We start from the raw sequence: 22,905 nt of genomic DNA, 5'->3' as shown, positions 1-22,905 counted from the left end.
TAAATACAACCTGGCGTATCCACAGGTAAGAGAAAACGACCCAGCCTTCACAGAATCATGTTTGCAGAGAATGTTCCATGACTCAGTAGGTACTCACAATATGGCTATATCAGTTTCCCAGGGCTGCCATCCCCACGTGTCACAGGCTGGGGGCTTGAAGAGCAGGCATTTATTCTCTCACAGCTCAAGGCTAGAAGTCTGAGATCAGGTCGTGGGCTGTGCTGCTTTCTTCTGAGAACCCTGTCCTTGGCTTGTAGGCTGCCTCCTCCCTGTGTCCTCACTTGGTGATCCCTCTGTGTGTGTCTCTGTTCTAATCTCCTCTTAGAAGGACACCTGTCATATTGGATCAGGGCCTGCCTATGTCACCTCATTTTAACTCAAATACCTCTTCAAAGGCCCTATCTCCAAATATAGCCACATTCTGCAGTACTGGGAATTGAACTTTCGATTTGGGGAAGACACGTAACAGTTCAGCCCATAACAATGACCATTTCTTGGAAGAAAGGGAACAGGTTGCCTTAAAGTTTACCCATGGGCTCAGGTATCAGACTGGCCCATCCTGGCTAATCCACTTAACAGCTGTGTGACCTCGCTCCAGTGACTTACCCTCTCTGAGCCTCAGATTCCTCCTCTAACGATAGAGAAAATAATCAAAATAGTACCCCTCATAGGGTTGTTATGAGGAGTAAATAAAATGATGCCTTAATGGCTTAGCACAGAGCCTGCCGTGTAGTTAGCATCTAACACTAGCACTGTTAGCAATTATTAAACATTCTGGTGCCCAGACCTACGCAGATACACACATCATATCCATATACCTAAGTAAACCAAGATAGCAGGTAGCTCAGAGCCCTGAATTTCTTACATCTTTTGTAAAAAAGACAACAAAAAAAAGTACTTTGATGGGTTTGAGGTTAGTTCTCAGGGCTTCGTGGGGGCAGGGGGAGATCAAGGCAGAACTTTGGAGTGGAGTAGGAGGCGGCAGCAATCCCACCTGCAGGGCTGAGGCCGAGGTGGGATCCCGCCCCACCCTTCCCCCATTTAGAGCTGGCTGCTGGGTGGGATCAGCTCCCGGAGACCCTATGGCCTGGTTGTCATAACAACTACACAGGCGCCTCCAGAGGGAGGCTCTTTGAAGTTTATTTTTAGTGCCTCAGTCGCCTTAACAACCGGCTGGCTGGAAACCAGGGAGCACCTAGGCGTCCTGGAGACAGGGCGGGGCCCACCTCACCGGCCTCTGATTGGCCCAGGGTACAACCAGGACCCGCCCTCTGGGCCAACCTGAGCCATTCCTGGGCCTGGAGGATGGAGCATGGGGAGGCTAGGCTGGGGGAGGGAAGGGCAGGTGCGGGTGCCACCGTGCCTCTGCCATCGTCATCCCCAGGTGGCCCTGCTGGCCTGGAGAAGCCAAGGGAACCAGTCGCAGCCCCTGCCCTCGGAGCTCACCTACGCCTACACTGTTGTAAAACAGTGGAACAGTCTTCCCTCTGGCAGGCACACCTTGGCTACCTACAAAGCTCGTTTACGCAGTGCGCCCCCGGAAAAGTCAGAACCCGCTCTAGGACCAGCTGAGTAGGGTCCAGCGCAAAATGAGCGTGCAGGGCCTCTTGTTCAAACATTATTAAGAATTTCAAGATGCTGACAGCACTGATCACAGGCCTACACACCTGCTGCTGTTTTCCTTAAAAACCAGCCAATACGCTCATGAAGGAGGAAAGACCTCACCAAAGACACAGGCTGTCCTCGGGCGGTGGACAGGGAGGTGCCCAAGTTAAAGGAAGGAGAATCGTGATTCTGTGTGACGGGAGGCGAGAGGCTCAGCACTTAACCAACTTTCGTGGCCTTCGAAGCCCAGGGTTCTCTCCTGTGAAATAGTGGCCACCGAGCATCTGTGAGATTCTGGTTCGCTTTCAGGGCACCAGCATGAGGTGGTGAGCAGCACAGGGTTCCGCTCTCTGGAACTTCCAGTGGGGTAGCACCTACCTCAGGTTTCTGAAAAGTTGGATATATTTATAAAGCATTGAGCCAAGGGTGCATGGAAGGCCAGTGAGAACAGACCACCCCTCATTCAGACCATTCGATTCAGGGGGCATCTAGGCTTGAAATTGGGGGCGATTTGTAAATTGATGGGGAATCTCAGGGCTGTTGCCAGCAGTTGTGGCAAAAACCAGCATCCCAGATTCAGGATTCCTGAGTCCCCGTCACTGCCTCTCCCAAGAATCCCGCCCCCTAGCAAAGTTGGAGCCTCCTTCGTGTCCTTCTGCAGTAGGTTTGCTTGGCCTCTGTGGCTCCCAGTGCTCCCAGATGTCAGGGCCAGAAGGGATCGCTGCCGCTTCCTATGGTTGGTCTCTCAGCCTGGCTTCCTGGGTCCCCTCTGAGCCAGCACTGTGCATGGAGGGTAGACTGAGTCCTGTCCAGCGAGGCCTGGCGCCTGGGAGCTCCCACTAGCCCGGGGGACTCCAGAGACCCTGGGACCTTGGGGTGGAGAAGCTTGAGCTCTGTGGTGGCCCTGGACGTCTCCCTGACAGAGGTGGCCTTCGTCTCCAGCATCACTTTGTGCTTTGCTGTTTCAGACCCTCTGGTTTGATCTGCAGCAGCGCCTCTCAGACGAAGAAGGCACCAACATGGTGAGGGCCCCCTCTCCCAAGGCCTCTCTCTTCTTCTCCTGTGGCCTCATCCCTGCTTGAGCCAGGACTCAAGATGCAGGTGGCTTGATGGCCCTGTCCCCAGGGACCGCTATGAAGAGATGCAGTCCCAGCACTGGTCACCCACTCCTTCTAGGGATATTTTTCAAGACACCAGGGCTGTGATCAAAAAGTTTGACTTGGCATAAAGGATGATGATGTCTGACACTAATTCAATCAGAAACAAATTTTGCTGGTCACTGTTTCGCGGTGTCTGACCTGGATGCCTTGCAGGCAGCTCCGGACATCCAGAGAGGCTTCTTAAACTCCCCTGTCTGTGTTTCAGCATTTGTGGGACTACTTCCTGCATTTGGTATTCTAACTTCTAGTTCTTTTTTAGCCAGTTTTCATCTGTAAAACTGAAAAATGTGCATTTTGGATTTTTTTGGTTTTATTTTGACCAAATTGTCCTGTCCTCTCTGAAGGGATGTCTGGGGAGGCTGGGTCTTGAACTGTGCCCCTGGGGTTGAAAGGTCCTGCCGGGGAGGGGGTGCGTCAGGGACTCCGAGGGGCGGCTGGTTGCCAGGCCCGCAGGCACCCATGCTCGCTCACCCTGTGGCCCCACAGTACCTGCAGCTGGTCCGGCAGGAGATGGCCGTGTGCCCTGAGCAGCTGAGCGAGTTCCTGGACTCCTTGCGACAGTACCTGCGGGGTACCGCGGGAGCCCCGAACTGCTTCCAGTGAGTAAGCCTCAGGGCTGGGCAGGGTGGTGGCAGAGAGCTCTGCCTGGGGGTAGAGGACTGGGCAGGACCAGCCTCACCCCTGAGAACAACCCATACCCCAGGGAGCCACACAGCAAGGTGGCTGTTGAGAGTGGGGTTCAAGTCCCAGCTCAGGCTCTTCTCCACTGCGCAGATGTGGTGAGTGACTTCACGTCTCGGACCTCAGCTTACTCAGCTGGAGAGCAGGACCACTGCTTGGACCCATTCCCTGGGGTCTTTGGAGGCGTCGATGGAATAATAGATGTGAAGGCTTAAACCAGTGCCTGGCACACAGTCAGTGTTTGCTCGGTGTCAGCTGCTACTCCTACTGTGTGGCTGCCCCTCAGCGGCCTCACCCTGCATTGCTCCTTGGCAGAGCCGAGCCAGGTGGCCATGGCCACATCTGAGTGAGCGGCAAAAGACAACAGCCCTTGCACTTGTGGGGAGTGGTCCCAGAGGGCTGATGGCACGAGCCTCCAGACCCTCTCCCCTCCCTGTCTCAGGCCCACTCATCCGTGCCCAGGACAGTAACTGTCGTCTCCGACATTCTCTGCCTCGATTCTCTCCCTGTCCAGTTTGCTTTTACCCCCTTGAGAGCACGTGTGCCTTTACCCTGCTTTGGGGGGGGCCTCCTCGGGGCCAGGCCCTGGGGATACAGCCATGAATCGAGTGGCTGCTCTTCCTGAACATTTATTCTAGGTGGTGGGAGAGGGACAGGCAGAATGATTCTGTATGGTGACGGGTGCTGTGAGGCCAGGAAGAAGCGTCCTGCAAGAGACGGGCTTTGGGGAGGGGCCGCGTGTGCACTGAGGCCCGAGTGCTGAGTGTCCGGACCGCAGAATCTGCGGAAGGGCAGTCTGGGCAGGGATCAGCTGATGCCAAGGCCTCGAGGGTGGCGAGAGTGCCATGTTTGAGTAAAGGGAGCTGCTGGTGCGACTGGACAGAGTGATGAGGGAGGCGAGGGCCAGAGGTGGTGGGCAGGACCCACCTCCCTCTGCCCAGCTCGTTTGGAGAAGTGGCTCATACTGGAGATGCACGAGTGAGACATGGTCTAGTCTCCTTTGTGTGCAGAAGGGACGGGTGGGGAGCAAGGTGCAGCAGGGTGGCCAGGGAGAGTCCCCGTGGTCACCCAGGGAGGGGGCTTGGCCTTGACGTGACAATGGTAGAGCTGGGACCTGTTTGGGAGTATGGTTGATCGGACCTGCCAATGGCTGGGAGCAGGGGGTGTGGAAAGAGGAGGCAAGGCGGAATCTGAGATTCTCTGGCTTCAGAAACTTGAGAGAGGCTGGTGCCGTGTACTGAGCTAGAGGAGTTGGGAAGGTCAGGCCGTTTGGGCCACATTGAATTTGAGATGCCATTGTAGGAGCATGGAGATCCTAGGAGTGGTAGGCGTGCAGATGGCACTGAAAGCCACAGAAGCAGTGTGCTCACGGCAGGGGAGTGAGGCAGGTCAAAGGGGGCTGGCTGGGTGGGTGGGGTACAGCCGTGAGGGCCCAGCTGCCCCTCCTCTGTTCACAGGCAGCACACAGTAGGGGTCCACACTCTGTGTCCTCCCTATACCGCAAGCCTGCTTGATTGCAACCCTGCCTGGTGCCCGTGCAGAGGCACCCCCCCCAAAAAAACAATCAGTTCATCACATCGTCAGCTGAGCAAATGCAATCACCATGATTGCTTTCATCTCGCTGCAGTAACCAACCTTAGATGCACCAAATTGCTCTGATGACCTTTGTCTGTCATAGAGAGAAAAGCCCCATACACAGCGCCTTCTGAATCTGGCGAAGGGCCATGGTTCTATCTGATTAGTGGGTGGCACACATCCCCAATCCTCTCATCGAATTACGAGCCTGTAGCTAGCTCCACGTGTAATTTTAGCTGGGGCATAATGAACTAATGGTACTACTAGCGGCCTTGTTTCCTGGCTTCTTTCCTGAGTGGCAAAACCTAGAATTGCCTGTAATTATACAGCAGACGCTACCCATGCCAGAATTCTCCTCGAGAACATTCACGGATTCTCTTCTGCTGAGCGTGTAAAAAAAAAGTGGCCAGGAGAGCAGGCAAGAGTCCAGACGGGGCAATGTTAGAGACCATGCAATCTTGGAGGTCTGCCACGTTCTTGGAAGCATGCCCGAGCCAGGTAGCACCCATCCTATTTAAAATGAGTGGCCTGCCACTGTCACACAGGTAATGCAGGAGTGACCTGGTGTCTGACCTGCACGACTGACCCAGGACAGGGCCCTCCCTCAGCCTCCGTTGTGCTAATTCTCACAGGATTGTTTTAAGGGTTAAATGAGGCAAAGCTTATGAAGAGAATGTAGCAGGAGGAAATGAATATTAAGCCTTTAAGATGACATTTCATTCTAATTCATTCAACAAACACGTATTGGCCCCTAGCTGGGGTCAGGTCTTACTCTGGGTGGTGGGTGCTGAACAGATCCAACTAGATGGCTGGTCCCACAGACTCTGGCTCATTCTGATCAGAAAAGCAGCAGCATTATGGAGCGTGGCCTTGGGGAGGTGACAAGCTGGCTGCCCCAGCTTCTGCCAGGCTTGCATTTACCAGGGTCTTACAGTATCCTGTAGACTGGTGAGGACGCTAGGTTCATTTAAGGGCAGGGAGCATGGTTCCAGGGGGGACAGGCCCATGGATGGCCCACACTAGTCCACTGACTCTGGCCTCCCCTCCCCGCTTGTAGCATCGCCGCCATGAGGCTGTCGGATGGCTTCACCTTCGTGGTCTACGAGTTCTGGGAGACGGAGGAGGAATGGAAGAGGTAAGCACAGCCATGTCCTCTGGCACCGGCCCACAGCAGCTGGTTAGGTGATGCAAGGTGGGGCTGCCCTGGCCCCCCAGCACCTTTCCTTGTCCTGGATATCCTGCCAGGGGTTATAGGGGGAAGACAATAATGAGCACAGGTTCCAGCCACATCCACCACCAGAATGTTGGCCTCATTGGCTAATGCGTGCCCTTCAGCCAGTGGGAGGCAGCATTTCGACACAGAGTGTGACCCCCCTCGTCCCACTCAGCTGGGCTCTGAATGCAGGTTCCCGGCCCTGGGCTCTGAGGCCAAGGCCACTACTGTTTGAAAACTGCTGCCCCAAGGGATTGTAATCCAGGAGTAAGTTATTAAGTATACTCACTGGGAGGCAAGAAACAGGCTGTTCCTTTCCCCAAACCTGCCACTCACTCTCCAGGGGCCCCTTCTTACCTTTACATTATGGCTCTGAGCCCCAAGATTGGCTAACTGGTGTTTAAGCCCTCGTCCCAGGCAGAGCCAGGATTAGAATTACACCACAGCCCGAGCCCCTGCCCAAAGCCTTTCCTAACCACCCAGGGGCCTCAAGGGCTCACCAGCATCCTCTTGGGTTGTAGGCACCTGCAGAGCCCCGTGTGCAAGGCATTCCGGCACGTCAAGGTGGACACGCTGAGCCAGCCTGAGGCCCTCTCCAGGATCTCGGTGCCAGGTAGAGGGAGGAGCGGGGGAGGAGGGCCTGGAATGGCGATGGGGGATGCCACCAGTCCTTGGTTCCCCCAGGAGCAGTAGCCCTCTCCAAACAGATGGCAGATTCAAAGGAAGAGCAAGACCCACATCTTCCCATGACTCTTTATTCTGCTCCCTTAGCTGCCAGGCATTATATTCCACAAGTGGCACCTAGTTTTGGTGCCAGGTGTATAGAGGTGGGGAGACCAAGGGCAAGAACATCAGAGTAGCCGCAAAATGGAAGGACAGGGCCACAGACAAGAACAAGGCGGAGTCACTGGGGAGGTTGGCCTGTGCCAGAGGCTGAGAAAATGTCCCCCAGGGCAGGCCTACAGTGGTACCCCCACCCACAGCCCGACTGACATCACGTGATTCACCAGAAACGTGATTCGCCAGCAGGACAAGCAGCAAGCACCTCACACCCCACAAAAGGGTCCAAAGCCTTGCTTTTGTGCCACCCCCTCTGCCACGTGCAGGCCAGCGCCAGCCTGGCACCCAGAGTTGGCAGCAGATGAATGAGGGGATGTGGCTGCAGGTGGTGCTCTCCTGCCCTGGGCAGCTGTAGTCCAAGGGTGCAGGAGAGGGGAAGCCTGCGCTGCCCTCGCTGCAGCCCCCGTGGGACACAGAGAAGGGGCTGCCCATTCCCGACAGTCTTCTCTGCTTAATGTGTCTCTCTCTCCCACCCCCTCATTAGCTGCCTGGTGCACAGTGGGCCGAGACTGAGCAGCTCCCCGATGCCCCATGGATGAGCCTGGCACCCTGTCCTCTCTTCTTATAAAATCACCCCCTCTTTTCTAGAAACTTTGGTATATGAGCTGTCTTTTCAATATACTTCCAAATAAGAATGTATTTTCCCGCTGTTTGAAGTGAAGGCAAACCCGCCTCCCTGGCATCCCCCACAACCCTCACCCTTGTTGGCAGAGCAGCGTCTGAGCTGCTGAGGCCCTGCTGAAGCCAGAGGCCTGCAGTGACGGGGAGGCTTCCCAGATCAGAACCCCTACTCCTCACCCCACTGGCATGCCCAGCCCCCCACCACACTGGCCTACTCTGGCCTCAGCAAGACTCACCCCTCCACCGGCCGCCACCTCCCTCTCCTCCACTCCTGGTCAACATTTTTCTCCCCAATAGGAGCCAAGACCCTGTAGTGCCCAACCTAGGCCAAGTGTCCATGGCAGTAGAGCCCACATAGCCAGTGTCATACGAGGCAAACAGCCGTTGCTGGGACAGGCACCAAATAAACTCTGGTTGGGACCGGCAGCGTGCTGTGTGTTTATTTCCTGTTTTCTAGTTGGTAACAGCTGGAGGAGTGAAACCTTCAGGGCACATGGGGCCCTGGGCCCCTTATTACTCATGACACATGGACCACATCACCCAGAGCCTTAGCTTTCTTATTTATAAAATGGAGGTGCTAACCATGAGGTACGTATTTTGACAAATAAGTTTGTGGCTATTGCAAAATTCAGGGATCCCCAGGACCACCTAATTCACTAGAAGGATTCACAGAACTCAGCGAAGCATTATAGTCATGATCGCAGATTATGGCAGCAAAAGGATAAACTAAAATCAGAAAAAGGGAGGAGGTGCATGTGGCAGGAAAGACCAGACATAGACCTTACACTTGTCCCCGCCCCGTGGAATCATGCAGACAGCACCTATTTCTCCTGGCACTAATGGGTGACATTATGCATAGAGTGTTGCCAACCAGGACACCCACCAGAGCCTCAATGATCAGAGCTTTCATTGAGGGTCAGTGATATAGATGTGGCTGACCTTGACTTCTAGCCCCTCTGAAATCAGGCCAATATCCCATCGCCCAAGGCCCCAGGTAAACAAAGACACTCATATCAGGCAGGACATGCCAAGGTCCGAGAGGTCACCTTCCAGATGCTGAGTGCAAAGGCCAGACCTCTGGGCACTGTTGGTCTTCCCCTGCATATTTGTCAATGAGTTCTTTCAACAAGACGGGAGACCCAGACCCTGGACTTGAAATAACATTTAAGTCCTGTTCTGGAACCTTTGTGATGTCCCCACTCCTATTCCACTGTCCTGGTTAACAGGAAAGACATCATACACAAAAGTCTCAAAAGATAAGGAAGGAGACAGCCACGGTCCCTCTCCTAAGACAGGGGACAGGTGGGGGACGGCTACCAGGAGCAGCCAAGGAGACAGGCCCTGAAACAAGGCAGCAGCGGTCCCGGGCCAGTGGGAAACCTGGGGAGGCAGCACCAAAGATGAGCATCTTTCTGCCTCCTGCCCCGAGCCTGGAGCCACCAGCCTGCGAGATGGGGTCGTTATTAAAGCCATCACATTGGGCAAGGTCTCTGCCCACACTGTCCTGCCTCCTCCAGCTGCCTGGAACCTTGACACCCATGTTCCTCAAGGCAGTTCCACCCTCCTGCATTGGGTCCTGCCACCTCCCAGCCACCTCCTCATAGGGTTTGATGCCAGCTGCTCGTGCAAAACCAATGAAACACAACGTGGGCTTATAAGAGAGTAAAATGCAGATTCAGGCCCCAGCTGTGCACCTCTCAGCTGCATGTCCTTGTAACCACCCTCTCAGAGACTATTTCTCATCTGTAAAGTAGAGAGAAGACCCCCTACTTTGTGGATCAAGAACCACCTTGTTCGTGAGAATACAACTTAACTGGGGCCTGCTGGTGGCATCAGCAAGCATAACAGCCACCCCCATACCACCCCACCCCAAAGCTGGTACCGTTCCAATCAGCTCAGCTATTTAAAAATAATATTCTCAGGGAGCTGAGGCTCTTTGGGGTGCAACCGAAGAACCCTATCAGCTGGGCATGTGACACTCCTGCCACACATCACACCCGCTTGCCCGAGCTCTCCCCACACTGTAGCATCTCTGCTGACTGCAGCCTACAAGCACTTAGAGCCTTTTCAATTCTGAGTGGGTGGGAACAGGCTCTGAAGAGAACAAATTTCAACCCTAAAAGGTATAAGAGCTCCCATTTAATTTACACTTCAGTTCCAGGCACAGAGTCAGGCACTTGGCAGGCACTGTCTCCCTCAGTGCTGCCTATGTCATCCTGTGATCAGCAGGTGGGGAGAGGGAGACACAGAGAGGGCAAATAAGTCACCAGAGGTCAAACAGCACGTGGCCTCACCTATATCCAAACCCAGAGCTACTTGCCCCCAATCCTATGCCCCGAGCACCACACCACACAGCATGGACACATGGAGAGACCAGCTCCAGATCAATATGTTAAGATCCCAGTTTCCTCAAACAATTAAAGACCCAGCAATTCCACTCCTGGGTATATCCATACGTCCTATGCCCACAAGAATCGAAAAGGTACATTTAAGCAAATACTTGTGCACGAATGTTCATAGCAGCACTATTTTCAAGAGCTAAAAGGTGGAAACAACCCAAACGTCCGTCGGTGGATGAATGGACAGATAAAATGTGCTCTATATGTACAATGGAATATTATTTGGCCATAAAAAGGAATGAAGCACAAAGCACTGATACGCACTATGACACGGATGACTCTTGAAAACATTCCAAGTGGAAGAAGCCAATCACAAAGGACCACCTATGTATAATCATTCATACAAAATATCTAGAATAGTTAAATATGTAGAAACAAAGATGCTTGGTTGCTAGGGGCCGGGGGAAGAGGGAGTGACTGCTCATGGGATGTGGCTTCCTTTTGGGGTGACAAAAATGTTTTGGAACTAGATGGAGGTAGTGGTTACATGACACTGTGAGTGTACTACATGTCACTGAATGGTACACTTTTAAATGGTTAATTCTGTTACATGAATTTTACCTCAGTTAACAAAATATCTTAATCAACTCACCTGCCCATACAGAGAAGTTCACCATTTGCATTCAGTGACCAGCCTGCATCCTTGCCATGTCCTGGTCAAAATCCACACTGTCCTCGGGAGGCATGCTCAGGCAATCCTGTGTGAGAAGCGGGCAACTCCGTAGGCACTGGGACCAGCACTAGGGCTGGTGTCCCTGTGCAGTTACTTGGGGGCACCCGAGCCAGTGGAAAGTTGCTTCCCCAGGATACTCAGAGCCCCTTGCAGCCCATGCTGCTTAGAGCAGAACAAGCCACTTAGAATACGAAGTGTCACTTGGTTCCATTCACAGCTGTTCTGAGATACACAAGTCTTTACACTTAAGCACAGGTATCACCATTGTCCAGGAACCTGTGACAGGCCAAGTTCTGTGCCACGGGCTTTGCAGGTAAATCTCAGCTCGTCCTCATGGCTATCCTGGGAGGGAGGGGCTGTTCTCAGCTTTGCGTTAGAGGAAAATGAAGAGGACCTAAACCATAGTTCCGGAAGGAAGAAGGGAAGAGGGTGGCTACTGACCTAGGACTGAGGAAGGATGCTGAGGCTAAGAAAAGCACTAATTTTTTTCTGTGTTAGCAACCTGAGGACAAAGGGCTGTTCAGAAGGAGGACAGGCCTGGCCAAGGTCACACAGCTGGTAAGTGGCAGGCAGTAGGCTCGGACCCAAAGCCCATGCTTAAAGTCCAAGGATAACACTTCAGCCCTTCCTTCATTTAGCTGCTGTCAAAAACTTGAGGATGCCACTTAGTATTGGAGCAGGGCAGTCCAAGGGAGAGCTTGTACCTTCCTTTACTAGGTCGGACATCAGAGGATGACATCCTGGCCTGAATTGCTTTGGCTGCATTATGTCCTTGCATTATAGTGTTGATTTGAGGCTCATTCCTATAAGGATCACATCTGTACCTGTCATAGATCAAGATGGAAACTATCGATCCCAGTGGTGATATTTGTCACCCTTTAAAGAGCTCCACTTAGTGCCTTCTTAGCACTTAGTGCTTCCACTTCCTTTTTGGTGTACTATTCTGCTTTGGGGTGAGCCCTAGTATCCTATTTCCCTTTTTTTCTTGGCTGCCAGGAAGCTCAGTGTTTACTTACTACCAACCTAGGTTTTCTAGAAATAAAACTATTGCTTGGGTCTCCCACTAGCTGCTGTAGATACATTATCACCTTTAATCCTCACAGTAAGCCCACATCACAGCATACATAAGCCTGCTTCATTTGCTGGTAGAGAAACCAGTTCTTAGAAGAAGTTTATAAATGTCTCAAATCTTCAGATAGCAAATGGCAGAGCCAGTGTTTAAAACCAATAGTCTGACACCAAAGCCAATCCATACACTGCCTGCTTTTCTGGCACAACCCTTATTCCATCATGCTTTGTTCTTATCTATGACGCTCTGTGAATGGTCCCAGCATAGTCCCCGCCCTTCTGGCCAGTGCCACAATGCTTTTAGGAAGCACACAGGGTATGCTTCCTAATAAATGACTGACCATCCATTCTCGCTGCTAGATCTGGGATGACAAATGCTCCATTGAAGCAATTCTGCTCCAGTACATGTCCTTGTCTGGGACGACATCATGACCACTGAACACAGGATGTGGCAGGTCAAGGTGGGCTTGGTCAGAGAGCACACGGAGAAGAGTCCTGTGTCCCCCTCCCTGGGTCAGCTCTACACCTGCAGCCACAAGTTCCCACCTCCAGCGGCAGCCAGGGCGGAGGAGGGCCCAGGGTCCATCCCTGCCCCCGGGGTTGGGCGCACCAGTTCCCACCCCCTTTGCCACTCAAAGAGTGGGATGTGGAGGGGAAAGGAAAATGGGCGAGGGAATTTAACCCAAAGTTGGTCCCTACCTCCACTCTGTACCTCTCAGGACAAGCAGCCTTGACTTTTCCAAGCCTCAGTTGACTCACCTTTGTAAAATGGACAAGCTTGAAAACATCGTGCTAAGTCAAAGGAGCCAGACACGAAAGGCCACACAGTGTATGAGTCCATTTATGTGAACTGTCCGGGAGAGGCGCATCCATAGAGGCGGAAAGCAGATTCATGGTTGCGGGCTCTGGGGGAGGGGGTGGAGAGTGACTGCTAATGGGCTCGGGGTTTCTTTGGGGGTGATGTACTGGATTTAGATGTTGGTGACAGCTTCATAACTCTGTGCATCGATTAATACCCACTAAATTACACACTTTAAGAGGGTGAATTTCATGGTATGTGAATTATATCTTTTAAAAAATGCAGGTGGACAGGCTTGTCAAAAACAAACAAACAAACAAAAAAACCAGTTCTGTCACCACCGACTTCACATAGTCCTATACACATTATACAACAGAACAAATAGAACCTACCCAGAGGGAGGTGACCTCGAACGTCAGCCCAGGCTCGGGCACCGCTGGCTTCTATCAGACATCCCAAGGCAGGCGGAGAGTGGCACGAATCCAGCAACCTCCAGGACATGCCCGGCCTGTGCAGGGTCCGTGCCAGCGAGCACAGCGACACGGGGGAGCAGCTGGGCCCCTGTCTGCCTCCCCACCTTCGCCCCACCCTGTACACTTTCCCCTCCCTCAGCCAGAAGGCAGACACTCGGGCCTCTGACCCTCCGCTGCAGCTGTAACTCCTCACCCAAAGACGGGGGTGGGGCCAGGAGGGAATTACAGAGCGAACAGTCCACCTGGCCTCCAGGCTCTTCAGGTCCAGCGAGTAAAAGGGAAAGGGGGCTCTCCTTGGGGTACCCCCATTGGAGGTGGGCCAAGGTTGTGTGGCCAGTTCTAGGCATATATCTCCTCGGTCATTTCCTGGTCAAGAGTGTCATTCCCTGTGCCCTGGCCCGGGGACAAGCCTGAATCCACCTGCATCCCCAGTGGACAGCCCCTGAAATCCCCTTCTGGGCTCCCATCCGCTGCATACTGCCCTTGCCGCATGTCTCTGATCCTGGCGCCCCAAAGCAGGGCTCTCTGGGACTCAACCCCACCTGTCATGAGTGGAATTGTGTACCCCAGAAATATTCAGCAGAATGTGAATGTCACCATATTTGGAAACAGGATCTTTGCAGACCCTAATTAAGTAATTTAAGACGAGGTCATATTGAATTGAGCTGAGCCCTAAACCAATGACTCGCGAACTTTTAAGAAGAGGGAAATTTGGATACAGACACACAAGGAAGACAGCCATGTAGAGATGAAAGCAGAGACTGGAATGATGTGTCTGCCGGCCAAGGAGCACCAAGGATTGCCAGCAACCCCGGGAGCTGAAAGAAGCAGGGTCCTTCCCCGGAGCCTTCAGAGGGAGCCTGGCCCTGCTGATACCTCGACCTCTGACTCGAGCCTCCAAGACTATGAGAGAATACATTTCTGCTGTTTTAAGCCACCAGTTGGTATCATTTGTTATGGCAGCCCCAGCGCTCTCCTCCCCATTGCACCAGAAACCCTTTGAGGCAGAGGCCTCAATCCACTCCCCATTGCACCAGAAACCCTTTGAGGCAGAGGCCTCAATCAATGAGCAGCCTGTGAAGACAGAAGGTATTGGTTTCCTAGCATCTTTATCTATAATAGAATTACACTGGTTCACAGCTGGATCCAGGCAGCCGTCCCAGGGTGGCCTGTGGATGCCATGGAGGCCCCATCCTGCTCAGGCATGGGCCACCCCTCAGAAGAGTTCCAAGACAGCTGCCACCGTGCTCTGCCCGAAGATGAAGGTGCCCACGAGCACGGACACCACTCCCCAGACCTCCAAGCAGCACCTGCCAAGTCAACAAATCTATGTCAACACACAGTTTTCTGGAGTTTTACACAGATAAGCCAAGCACACACAGAAAACATTATTTGAAGCCCAGTAGTGTCATCAATGTGGAAAAAATTCAGAGCCTCCTTCGTGACCTGATAGGTTTCAAGTCAGGGAGAATAAAGTACCCAAGGCAATTTTTAAAAAGCCTCTCATTCTATCTGATATTTTATAACCTCATTCCTCCCCAGTATTTTATCAAAGCCAAAGAAATGGGGGGAGAGAGACACTGGCTTCAAATTCCCTTCCCTCTTGCTCTTTTCCCTTTTGGGGTAAAGGGAGGAAGCCCCCCAGAAAATGAGGAAGGAGAAGAAAGCCCTAAGTCGCTCATGATCAGAACAGCGGCGAGGAGACGAGTACGCGGGAGGCAGAGGTGGCTGAAATTGGCGGCCACGTCTGCGAGCTTCATGGTGTAACCAGGAGAGATGGCACAGACCATGAGACATGATAATAAGATCCCTACAAAACGGCAGGGCTGCCAGAGATATTTCTGGCCCTGTTAATGAAGGCCGCAAGGATCCGTTGTCATGGAAAGACCATCTCTAGTCAAGCAGCATCTCAGAGCGCAACTCGGTGCCACGAACACCCACCCATCTGTCGCGGGAGAGCGAGGTGAGTGCGACCAGAAGCTGCAGTGCTCCTCAGAGCAGCTCTGAGGGAGCAGCAGGCCCTAAGGCAGTTCCAGAATTAAAAATATCTTGAAAGCCCGTCAGCAAAACTGTTGTGAGTTTAGATCAAGGCACAAAACAAAAGCAGCAGGACTTCAAAGAAAGCTCCAGAGAATGAACCATGGAGGGGGCCCCCAGACAATCGGGGTCCAGCTCTCAGCCCCAGGCAGGCTTACAGACATCCAGAAAAACTCTTCTCAACCCAGCAGGGACCCAAGCGGAGGCTGCTGCTTTGGGAAAACCAAGCTTGGGCTCAATGTGACTGGAGAGAAGAGACAGAGGCACTGGCCTGCAGGTGAGACCCAAGTCCATGGCCACTGTAACTCCAGAGCTTCCGTACTGGGCTGAATGGTGGTCCCCAGAATTCACGTCTACCAGGAATCTGTGAATGTGACTTTATTTGCAAACAGGGTCTTTGTCGGGAAGACCTTAAATCCACATAAAGCTCCAATCACAGATCACACCCCTCAGAGTGGAAGGGAGGGCCCTGCACAGACTGAAAGATCAAACGCCCCGCTGTCGCTGGCCTGGGTTCAAGTCCTGGCTCAGACCCTCTTTCTGGGTGGACGTGGCTGCACCCCTGTGGCCAGCCATTTTCTCATCTGCACCATTCCCGTCCTCCTCACTCTGGGGCCAAGTTGCCACCCTCCTTTGGAGATGCTTACTTAAATCGTGGCCCTATGGGCTCGGTGCTGATGGCACAGATGAGACACAGACCTGCAAAAGAGACAGGGGGTCACTCCACCCACTTTGTTGTCAAACTCAAAGCAGCCCTGAGCTTGTGAGAGCTCAGGCATCACCCAGCAGTCCCCAGAGACCCGAGGGGCCAGCAAGACCTTTGCCCAAAATGGCCCCCTGGCTTTCCCTGCTTGTGACAAGGCACAGTACGGTGGCTAAGGGCCCCACTGTGGGGTCCCAGCTCAGCATCTCCCTAACACCTCGACCTTTCCAAGCCTGAGTCTTTCAATGACAATGACAACGCACCGGGGTCTCTGTGATGAGATGTTCAGGGCCAGACTCGGGCCTGACGTCTGGGATACATTCAACAACTGGTAGCTGCCGTTGTTACCTTTTCCTTTCTTTTTTATTTTTCTATTTTTTAACAGTTCTGCTGGGCTTTGAAGCCGGGGAGCTTTGCCTAAAACTCCCATGGCATCGCCCCTTTCCCAAATCTGTCCCAGCTGGTCCTTCCCAGGACCCAAGACCTAGGCACTGAGCCTAACTTAACGTCTGTTTCAGAACCCAAGGAAGCATGACTGAACCAGCAGCCCAGGACCGGGAGGCCAAGGGAGGAGGCTGTCTGACCTCAACACGGCCATGTGAAAGCGCTTCCCAGAGCCAGGGGCAGAGCAGAGCTGGGGTGTCTGCCCTGAGCTCCAGCGGCCCCTCCAGAGCTCTTGTTCCGGGCACACCCACTAGCCTTGGCCTCTGGCTTTCCCAGTCCGGGATGACCCTCAGGCCATTTGGACCGGAACATCTCATTGCTCATTAACGTTGAGAAGATTTCCTAACAAACCAACCATCAGGGAAACCGTGTTTGCTCCAGGGTCAGGGGACAGAGTGGGAGGAGGACGTTCATGCGGTGCCTCTGAACCACATGAATCTCACGTAATTGAAAACATTTTTAAAAAGTAAACAAAACCCCGCAGTGAGCAGTAGCAGTGGGAGGTGGGCAACGCTGAGAGGCTGATTCTGCTACACACTCGCTGTGTCACCCAGGAGGCCTCTGGGCCTCGGTCCTCTCATCTGCAGGATGGGATGCTAATGGAGCTCCACCGGGCGCGTCCATCGAAGGCCACTGAGACGTTTAACAAGGGAAGGTCTATAAAGCCCCCAGCCCCTGCCTGCCTCAGTAAACAGGGCTGGGAGCCATCCTACTTATGTGGGGGCTCCTACCCTCCTGAGCCTTGACCCCCAACATGGGTACTCCCTGCAGAGGGGTGGGGGGAAGGATGAGCAGGCGAGAGGCCGGGGAAGCGGGAGCCTCACCTGGGAAGATGAAGATGAAGAAGGAGCTGATGCCGCCGATGATGCCGATGATCTCACCAAGGTCTGGCAGGAGCAGGGCCATAGCGAGCGTCATGGCGACCCACAGGACGGTCAGTGACATCCGGACCCCCAGGCCCGAGGGGTCGGCCAGGGCCCTGGGCACACACACCTGGCAGCAGCTCCTCCTCCAGAAATCTTGCATCACTGACCTGGAGGCACACACACACTCCCAGGGGCTCCAGCCCCGCGCCCGCCTACCTACCATCGGAGGCCCCCTAGTCCCCTCTCCATTGCCCCGCCCACCTGGCAGGCTCCGTACCACCCCAGGAGCTTATTTCCTGGGGACTGTGGCAGCTCTCAGGTGGGTCAGTCCATGTCAGGCAGCTGACAGTGAGGGGCCAGTGACTCAGTGGGTGGTCAAGGGTAGGCTGGGAGCCAGGCTTCAGTCCTGACACTACCAGCTGGGTGATGCTGGGCCAGTCACCTAATTCCCTCCCCCGTTTCCTTCTCTATGACACAGAGGTGACTGTAGTCCTCAAAATTCACCAGCTGGCAGTGCTGGGTACACGCCATAAATCGCAGTAAATGTCGGTGCCCTGCGCTGGGCGGTGTCCCCAGCGAGCCAGGCTCACCTCCCCAGGAAGAGCACGATGGGGTAGACGGTCACGATGGAGACGGCGAAGAGGACTCGGGCGACGATGATGACTCCATCGTTGCCTGGGTAGGACATCAAGATGTCCGCAGAAACATCTGTCCGGAAGGTCAGGAAGCCGTAAAGGCCTGGGAGGTGGAGAGGGCGGAAGCCAGGAGAGCTGGTGAGAAAGTGCCGTGCCCACCCCAACTCTGACACCCTGACGGCGCCTGCCTCCCGCCGCCTCTCAGGTTTCTCTAGGAGCTGATGGAAGGTTCTGGAACAGGTCCCCATTCCGCCACTTCCCAAGGCTTTCCTGTCCTCAGCCTATGTGATACGCTGTTCTTCTGACTCAAATCTCCCGCTGGGCAAAACTCTTTCATCCTTCCCTCACATAGCTCAGTGTGCTGGCGTGAGCGGCCCGTTTGCAGAATGGGCATTTATTGACGCACACAGTGCCCTGAAAACCGTGTCGATGCCTTCCATGCCCTGTCCATCCCATGCCTATGGCACCTTAAGAAGGCAGCCAGGGCCTTCTGAGCCACGCTTCTCTTGCTCAGGCCCGCTTCCACATCTGGAAGTGTACTTTCCCTTCTAATAAAGCTTTTCTTTTCTACTGCAAAAAAAAAAAAAAAAAAGGAGGTAGCCGGCAGTGTACCCATTTTCCAGATGGGGAAAAACAAGACCCAGAGCGTCAACAACTGCCAGAATCACATAGACAGCTAGTTACCACAGAATCAGGTCCAGCACGCCAGGCCCCGTCCCCACAACCCAACACTGCCTCTCGGCATCCTGGTCCCCCGTCCTGAGACACCCATCTCTGACCAAGGACTCATTTGGTCTCATGATCCTGCTGGCCCTGGACCTGAACTGTCTGGAGGTGACTCTCAATCGCCGGTTCATGGCCCTCCAACCCAGGGGCCACAGACTGACAGAGGCCGGCCCTGCTCGACGGAGGTCACCCAGGAAATTTCTTAGGTAACCACAGGCATCTAGGGCACCTGACACATTCGCTGTAGCCCATGGGCTTCCTGAGTCAGAGGCTCTAATGAATGGGCGAAAGAACAAGGAGCCGCAAGGTGGGCAGTCAAGGGCATGCTGTGTGACCTTGGGCATGTGACAGCATATCTCTGAGCCATACTTCCATCACCTTAGAAGACCCTCCTGCCTACAGCACAGGTTTGTAAGCACCAAATCCACTGAATACATGAGAGCATTTTGTAAACCATGACCCATGTGTAACACCATGATGACCGTCATTATTGCAGCAGGGCAGAGGCACAGTGTGCAAGAGCAGGGGCTTTGGAGAGAGCTGGGCCAGGGTCAGGGTCTCAGCTTTGCCACATCTAGATGGGAGACCTTGGGAAAACCATGGAAGCTTTCTGAGCCTCAGTTTCCTCATCTATGAGATATGGACTCTCCTATGTTAAGGATTAAGTGAGTGAAGGCACTCAAACTGTGTAGCACTGCGCCTAGCATGCCCCAGGCAGGGCCTTCCTTACCTGTCAGTGAATAGACAAGGCAGCAGCCCAGCAAGGACAGGACAGAGACCAGGGCCCAGTGGGACAGGCTCTGGTTGCGCATGCTGCAGTAGATGGAGACAGCAGCTTCGTGACACTGGAAGACAGAGGCAGGGCACAATGAGACTCGGGCCAGTTTGGCATTAGAATCATTTCGAGTGATCTAAAAAGTATCAGTGTCTCAAAATACAGGAAACAACCCAAATGTCTCCCAAAAATAGAAGGCATAAGTAAATCACCAGATATTCGTCTGGTGGAATATTACACAGCACTAAAAAGGGATGAACACACTACACGTCTCAACGTGGGAGAAACTCCAGCTCTAATGTTCAGCAAAAGAAGCCAGACATAAAAGAATGTTTCCATGTTTGAGAAGTTCAAGTTATAAGCTAAACAAGCCAGAACAGGGGTTCCCGACGGCAGCACTACTGATACTTAGCAGGCGTTCAGCATTCTTGGCCTCAACCCTAGGGACATCTGTCTCTACTTGTTACAACAAAAAAATGTCTCGACATTGCCCAATGTCCTCTGGGGGACAAAATCATCCCCCACTTAAGAACCACCACTTACGGTGACAGAAAATAAAATCGTGCTGTGAGTGGGGTGGTTGCCCCTCAGGGGGCTGATACTGTTCTATATCTTAACCAGGGGGTGATGGTTACATGAGAGAACACATACTTATGATTTATATACTTTATATGTACTTATTATATTGCCATACAAATTTAGCTATAAAATGCATCTCTCCTGGTCCAGCCAGCTCGTACTCATCTTCTAGGAAAGCCTTCCCCATCTGGGCCAAGTTCCTCTCCCATGTGTCCCTGTGCCCCCAGTGTGAGCAGGTTTGGGTTTGCTTGTTCAGCATTTGACCGTCAGCTACATGATGGCAAGGACTACAGCTACCTCACTCATGCCAAACGCATGCCTGGCCCACAGCTGAAGAACACTCCATGGGTTACTCATTTATCCATCCCTGTAGCCCATCCACAACCACGGGTCTGCCTTCCACCCAACCCCAGTTCCCCAGCACTCAAATGCTTATCAGTCTGACTCATTGCAAGTCTAGGGTACCACATAAACTAGCGCAACATGGTCCCCAGCCCCACAGAGCACACATTCTCCTGATTCCAGCTGTCATGGTGGTGGCAGCCAGCCCAGGTGAGTTCACACACACCTCAGAGAGCCAATGCACCTTTGGCTTTCTGCCCTGGGTCTTCTTTGATGTCACAGGAGCCCAGCTCAGTCAGACAAGTGGGGCCCTAACACCCCTGGTAACCCTCAACCAACTGGCAGTGGAACTCCGAGGATCAGTGCTTCTCCTTCCTGTCTCCCCAGTTTAGAAATGGGGAACACGCTTGGTGGTGGCTCGATGGAGCCCTGCCCTTCCTCCTCTGTTTGTCCCAAGACTCCTGGTTTATGTTTCCATTGGTTTTATGGGGGAAATAAAGCAGGTCTCCCCAGGGCAGTGCTGCCATGCTGGGACAGTGTCTGTGATGCTGCCCGCTGCCTGCAGGCTCTCCACTCCTCAGTGATGGAAGGCAGGGCAGAGGCACAAGTACCGGCTAAGAACTGGAAACAGCCCGATGTCCATGGGCTAAAGAATGGATAAACACACTGTGCTACCCACGCAGTGGAATATGATTCAGCCACGAAAAGGAATGAAATACTGACACATACTACAACATGGATGAACCTCAAAAACATGATGCCTTGTGAAACAAGCCAGACTCAAAGGACAACATATTGGAGAACTCCGTTTAGATGAAATGTCCAGAACAGGCAAACCCTCAGACACAGAAAGATTTGTGGTTGCCGCGGGCTGGGGGAGGGATGAGGGGGATGGGGGATGACTGGCAATAGGTACAGATTTCCTTTTGGGGGTGATGAAAATGTTCTGAAATTGACTGTGGCTGAACAAGCCTGATCCCGTCTGATCTCGGAAGCTAAGCAGGGTCGGGCCTGGTTAGTACTTGGATGGGAGACCACCTAGGAAGACCAGGTGCTGTAAGCATAAAAAATAAAAAATAAGGGATTGTAAGCTGACAAGGTCCTTGCAATCTGTGAACCTCACCTAAAAAAAAATAAAATAAAAAAATAAAATAAAATAAAAATTGATTGTGGCGATGGTTACACAACTCTGTGGTCATACTAAACACCACTGAGTTATACACGTTAAATGGGTATGTCATGTGAGTAATATCTCAATAAAGCTGTTTTAAAAACCAACAGCAGAAGAGTCCCGGGGGAGGGGGGTATTTGAACCAGCTCAGAGCTCCTTATGACAACAGGTGACTTCCCCTTCCCCACAAAGCTTCTCCAGCCTTGCCCCACTCCTCACCCATCTTCGTCTACACCTGCTCTCCTCACCCCCAGACTCCTGAGTCTCCAAGTAGGATCCTGGCAGCCATGCCTCTGGCCTCAGCCCCACCCAAGCCCTGGCAATTTATATCTTTTCCCAACTCCCCATTGCCACATCCCCTGTCCCTGGAAACCGCAGCTCAGGCCTCGGTTGCTAGGAGAATTGAATGAAGCAAAGGTGAGGGGGGCACTTCTCGTAAGCTTCTGGAAAGCGCCCCCTCCCCCAGCACAAGCCTGCCACACCATATGGTGCTCGAGCTTGGGAGAGAAGGATGGTTAAACTACATCCAAACAGTTGACAGCAAAATCATCACTTTGGATCTTTCAAAATATTGGGTGTGCAAGAAGAAATGTGAGAAATTCCTGTAAGTGGCTTGCTAAATCAACTCATTTATAAAGAAGAAAAATGGAAACGTTTCAGGGTTTTTTGAAAAATATTTCTCAAAGAAAATGCAAGACGAAGAACAGAAACAGGAGCTAGTTGGTGGAGGAAGGAAGAAAACCTCAGGCTTTGCTGAGATATCGTCAGTCCTGAACCACACTCCCTTGAGAACTTGATTTTGCTTTGGGGCTGTTTTGTTTTGGTGTGGTAGATAGGTTTTTTTTAAGAACGAGACAGACGAATCTTTTCTAAAATAAACAATGAAAGAATGGAGTCAGCTGCCACCTGCTAGAAGCCTGGAAAACCCCAAGAGCGACAGAAGCAGGGAGCAGAGCCCTTACCCTCTACAGCACCCTCCGGCACCCCATGGAGCACCCACCTAGCCAAGCCCTTTATAGCTCTCAAGTTGCACCCGGGACCCTCTCCCCTCCATGGCTCACCTGAGCTGTCCTCTCTAGCTGGAATGCCCCCGCTTCACCTGGCCTCTTCCCACATTCTTCAAGATGCTTTCAGTCATCAATGCCTAAAAAAGGGTGTCTCTGAATCTGCCCCACCCAGGGCTATATCAGAAGCCCCTCTGCTGGACTGCACACACACAACCCATCCTCACTCCATGAACTCTCTCAGAAACTCTGTATATTCTGTCCTGTACCCTTGCCATGCGGCCACTTGCGTACCTTCCAGCCCTCCTAGCCTGCAAGCCTCCTGAGGAGGCAGCAAGACCCCTGGGGCACAATCCACCAGGCATTCTGCATGAGGAAGTGAGCAGCTCTGGGCCTCCAGGTATGGCAACAGCCATGCAGGGGAGGGGACAGATGCCAGATCCCCACCCTCTACTCTGGACTCAACGAGACTGTGTTGCTGCTGTTGGCTGTCAGTGGGGGCCGGGTTCCCAATTT

The 22,905-nt window shown here is 53.0% G+C and overlaps 2 protein-coding genes across 2 annotated transcripts in view; one reads left to right on the top strand and one right to left on the bottom strand.

Annotated features, from left to right (window-relative positions):
- NECAB2 (N-terminal EF-hand calcium binding protein 2) overlaps positions 1-8,121 on the top strand; it is a 30,860-nt gene extending 22,739 nt beyond the window's left edge. The window contains exons 6-11 of the mRNA XM_023526112.1: positions 1,385-1,462; positions 2,529-2,627; positions 3,252-3,364; positions 6,079-6,156; positions 6,756-6,847; positions 7,559-8,121. Coding sequence (XP_023381880.1) covers positions 1,385-1,462; positions 2,529-2,627; positions 3,252-3,364; positions 6,079-6,156; positions 6,756-6,847; positions 7,559-7,587 — 489 coding nt within the window. The 3' untranslated portion in view covers positions 7,588-8,121. The remainder of the gene's footprint in view (positions 1-1,384; positions 1,463-2,528; positions 2,628-3,251; positions 3,365-6,078; positions 6,157-6,755; positions 6,848-7,558) is intronic.
- A 6,202-nt stretch (positions 8,122-14,323) lies between these two features.
- The window catches only part of SLC38A8 (solute carrier family 38 member 8), a 25,234-nt gene continuing 16,652 nt past the window's right edge, over positions 14,324-22,905 (bottom strand). Inside the window, exons 4-9 of the mRNA XM_023526111.1 lie at positions 20,844-20,860; positions 19,249-19,392; positions 17,748-17,895; positions 17,116-17,324; positions 15,792-15,843; positions 14,324-14,417 (exon numbers count right to left, since the gene is read on the bottom strand). Of these exons, the coding sequence (XP_023381879.1) occupies positions 14,324-14,417; positions 15,792-15,843; positions 17,116-17,324; positions 17,748-17,895; positions 19,249-19,392; positions 20,844-20,860 (664 nt within the window). The remainder of the gene's footprint in view (positions 14,418-15,791; positions 15,844-17,115; positions 17,325-17,747; positions 17,896-19,248; positions 19,393-20,843; positions 20,861-22,905) is intronic.

The sequence above is a fragment of the Pteropus vampyrus genome, unplaced genomic scaffold (assembly GCF_000151845.1).
Source record: "Pteropus vampyrus isolate Shadow unplaced genomic scaffold, Pvam_2.0 Scaffold711, whole genome shotgun sequence".
In the NCBI taxonomy this organism is placed as follows: Eukaryota; Metazoa; Chordata; class Mammalia; order Chiroptera; family Pteropodidae; genus Pteropus; species Pteropus vampyrus.
Note: the sequence above shows the minus strand (reverse complement) of the source record. Positions and strands in the feature narration are given on the sequence as shown.